We start from the raw sequence: 3,087 nt of genomic DNA, 5'->3' as shown, positions 1-3,087 counted from the left end.
ACACCAGAGATCATGAGATGGCAAATTTGGAAACCACCCCAGTGGGGTCGTCAGGAAGCCTGTTATAAAAACAAGATCTATTTCTTACTTTGCAAATGGTCCACAAAACAGATGCTAAAATATTTGTTAGCAGCCGTTATGTCCCAACCTGAAATTGTTTCACATAGTCATCGAACCGAAGCAGGGATTTCCAATGAACATTGGACCGCTCCCCCCACACAAACCTGGAACAAGGACACTAGAAAAATAAGTGATCTGTATTCTCATCAGCAGCACAGAAGATGCAGTGTTTATCCCCAGTCCAGCCTCTTTTGGAAAGGTTCTATTTAGTAAGAACTTTCCGAAATAATCAACCAAGCAAAAACTTTAGTTTTTGCAGGTAGCTTTGATTTCCACAGAGTTTTGTAGCTTTTTCAGCTACAAGAATTGATATTGTCATCCAAGATGTTGAAATCTTAAGGTATGATGAGCTAGGATTACAACAGTCTCAACAAAGATGATGGAACCACAACTTAAATAGACAAGGAGGTGGATCAAGTTTAACTTCCTAATTTTAGTTGGTAATCTAAAAAAACAGCAACATAACAAACTATGAAACTAACTCAAACTAACATATCAACTCATTTAATGCCTCGCACTAAGTAAGGCAAGATTATTCTGGCATATTAGTAAGGTAGAGTGGGCATGGATCATTGAAGGCTTGGAGGCCGTGTGTTAAAATAGAGTCATAGTACTAGTTTGATACTCCTGCATAAATGAGAGTATATAATACTCTGGTGCAGTAACGCCCCAAATGGATGCGTGGCATTCATATTCCTTGGAAATCTCCATAATGGATGTGTAGTATGTGACTGAACAACAGATTAGACTGCATGTAGTCACATACTAAATTTCCAATCCATCTCAAAAGAAACATTAATTACAAGGCCCTGATTCAGCCGATGATTGAGCCTAGATCAAATGGCATTGACTCACCTAGTTTACCATCATACATTATCAGGAAATCCTTTGCAAAATGGCTTGAATATGACCACAGCCATCATCCATGCCAGGACCAATCCAGTAGCCCGAGATGACAATGGGCGCACCTGGAACAGCATCCACGGAGTCTCTCATGGATACATCGCTGTGAGAACTTGAAACATCTGCAGATCTGCTTGAAGTGGCTGCTTCTGCTGACGAACCTGAACCTGAACCTGTGCAGCAGGCAACACGGCTCCTGGACCCGTGGGACTCCGCAGCTGCAAACACACATTTGCTTGCTTTTAACATCTCAAACCAATGGCATGAAATCATAGGTAGAATTACAGGTAGCTTTGAAATTCCATACTGTCATTGAAATTCGCGCCGGTTAAGGGAAGCTTCCACTGAAGCTGATTCATACACGCAACTTGATTCGGATGTCCCTGTAAGCAAACCCTTGTAGGAGTTTAGCTGGTTAACCACAATATAAATGATTAGAGTTCTCATTTGCACTAGATACCGCTGCCAGGAAAGATCTATCGCGCACACAGTAATGCAAGATGAACACGAGTTTGTTTTCGAAGGTAGCCACTACAAGTGGCGAAAGGGGAATGTTTGGGAAACAGAGAGTAGAACACAGCAACTAATTCTGAATTCGGTACTGCGGCGTTCCTACATGTAAATTTTGAGTGTTTCAAGCTTCGGCTGGACTATTACCTTCGATTTCAACAGCAAAAGGGGATGAAGAAAAAATGGTTTGGTGAATGAACATCTTCAAGCATTCATAATTTTTTGTACCAGCACGCTCTGACATACTGTAAGCATATCTGTTACCGAACACTCTATAGAAATTGCGCGAGCATCAAATCAGTCTCAGTCATCCCAATAATCTGTAGCGCTGACAAGGTGTTCGACGAAATGTTGAAACAGGTAGAAGGAGGTGTATTTGGTGAAATTACCTTGGAGACGGCGGCGCTCCGACGAGGAGGCTGGAGGGCCACGGCCGTGGTCGCGCCTACGGGAAGCAGCGCGCACGCCATGGCCGGAGTCTTGTGCCAGGAGCTGTAGGGGACGGCCGGAGGGGAGTGGTTTCTGGTTTCTAAGATTGCGCAGCGCAGGTCAATGACTTACCTGGACTCGTAGGGGGCCCTCAGGCGGCTGTAGATTCGTCGCCACGCACGCACGCGCCACGGTTTCCTCTCTGGCCGCCACCGCCGCCGCCGCCGCTCTCCTCCCTCTTCGCTTCCTCGGCCGCGAATCGTAGCGTCGTTCGGTTCACCGTGGCTGTACTCTCTCTGTCAACTGATGCTGCTGCGGCGGCTACAAATCCCCTGCCACACGCGCACCGCGGCCACGCTCTCCTCGGTGGCCACTCACCACCTGATCGACGGAATCCCCCGCCCAAGCAGCACGCCTGCCCCCTCGCTCCGCCCGGGACATCCCGTCTCCTCCTCCCCCTTCGCGTTCACCGCCGCCGTCGCGTCGTCCGGCCCGGCCGACCTCCCGGCGCTCCACGCGCTCGCCGTCGCGTCCGGCCTCGACGCCTTCGCCTTCGTGTCCAACTCCCTCGCCGCCCGCTACGCCAAGACCGGTTCTTTCCCCTCGGCCGCCAGGGTCTTCCACACCGCCCGGGCGCGGGATGCCAGCTCCTACAACACCAACCTCTCCGCGCTCCGGGACCCAACCGAGGCGCTCGCGTTCCTGTCCTGGATGCTCCGGTCCGGCGAAGTGCGGCCCGACGCCGTCACGTTCACCGTCGCGCTCTCGCTCGCCGCCGGCCGCGGGGAGGGCGGCCTCGGCCTCGCGCGGCAGCTCCACGCGCTGGCGTCGCGGGCCGGGCTCGCCGCCGACCTTTTCGTCGGCAACGCGCTCGTCACGGCCTACTCCCGCGGAGGGCTCCTGCACGCGGCCAGGAGGGCGTTCGAGGAGATGCCGGCCAGGGACCTCGTCTCCTGGAACGCCATGATCTGCGGCCTCGCGCAGGACGGCGACTCCCCGGCGGAGGTGGTCCGGGTGTTCCTCCGGCTGCTCAAGGACGGCGCCGCCCGCCCCGACCGGATATCTGTGTGCAGCGTCATCCCGGCTTGTGGCGGCGAGGGGAAGCTCCAGCTTGGCCGGCAAGTC

The 3,087-nt window shown here is 52.6% G+C and overlaps 1 protein-coding gene across 1 annotated transcript; it reads right to left on the bottom strand.

Annotated features, from left to right (window-relative positions):
- Positions 1-777: 777 nt before the first annotated feature.
- Positions 778-2,003, bottom strand: LOC124673252. Its single transcript, XM_047209372.1, has 3 exons — positions 1,923-2,003; positions 1,331-1,406; positions 778-1,241 (listed from the first exon to the last, which is right to left on the bottom strand). The coding sequence occupies exons 1-3, from the start codon at positions 2,001-2,003 to the stop codon at positions 997-999; spliced, it is 402 nt and encodes a 133-aa protein (XP_047065328.1). The 3' UTR covers positions 778-996.
- Between the last annotated feature and the right edge of the window lie 1,084 nt (positions 2,004-3,087).

The sequence above is a fragment of the Lolium rigidum genome, chromosome 7, assembly GCF_022539505.1.
Source record: "Lolium rigidum isolate FL_2022 chromosome 7, APGP_CSIRO_Lrig_0.1, whole genome shotgun sequence".
NCBI lineage: Eukaryota > Viridiplantae > Streptophyta > Magnoliopsida > Poales > Poaceae > Lolium > Lolium rigidum.
Note: the sequence above shows the minus strand (reverse complement) of the source record. Positions and strands in the feature narration are given on the sequence as shown.

Excerpts from the sequence above, each read along its gene's own strand:
- LOC124673252 (XM_047209372.1), bottom strand. The coding sequence starts at position 2,003 with ATGGCGTGCGCGCTGCTTCCCGTAGGCGCGACCACGGCCGTGGCCCTC. Across the intron at positions 1,407-1,922 it reads GGAGCGCCGCCGTCTCCAAG|GGACATCCGAATCAAGTTGC; the intron begins GTAATTTCACCA and ends GTTTGCTTACAG. Across the intron at positions 1,242-1,330 it reads CGGCGCGAATTTCAATGACA|CTGCGGAGTCCCACGGGTCC; the intron begins GTATGGAATTTC and ends GTGTGTTTGCAG.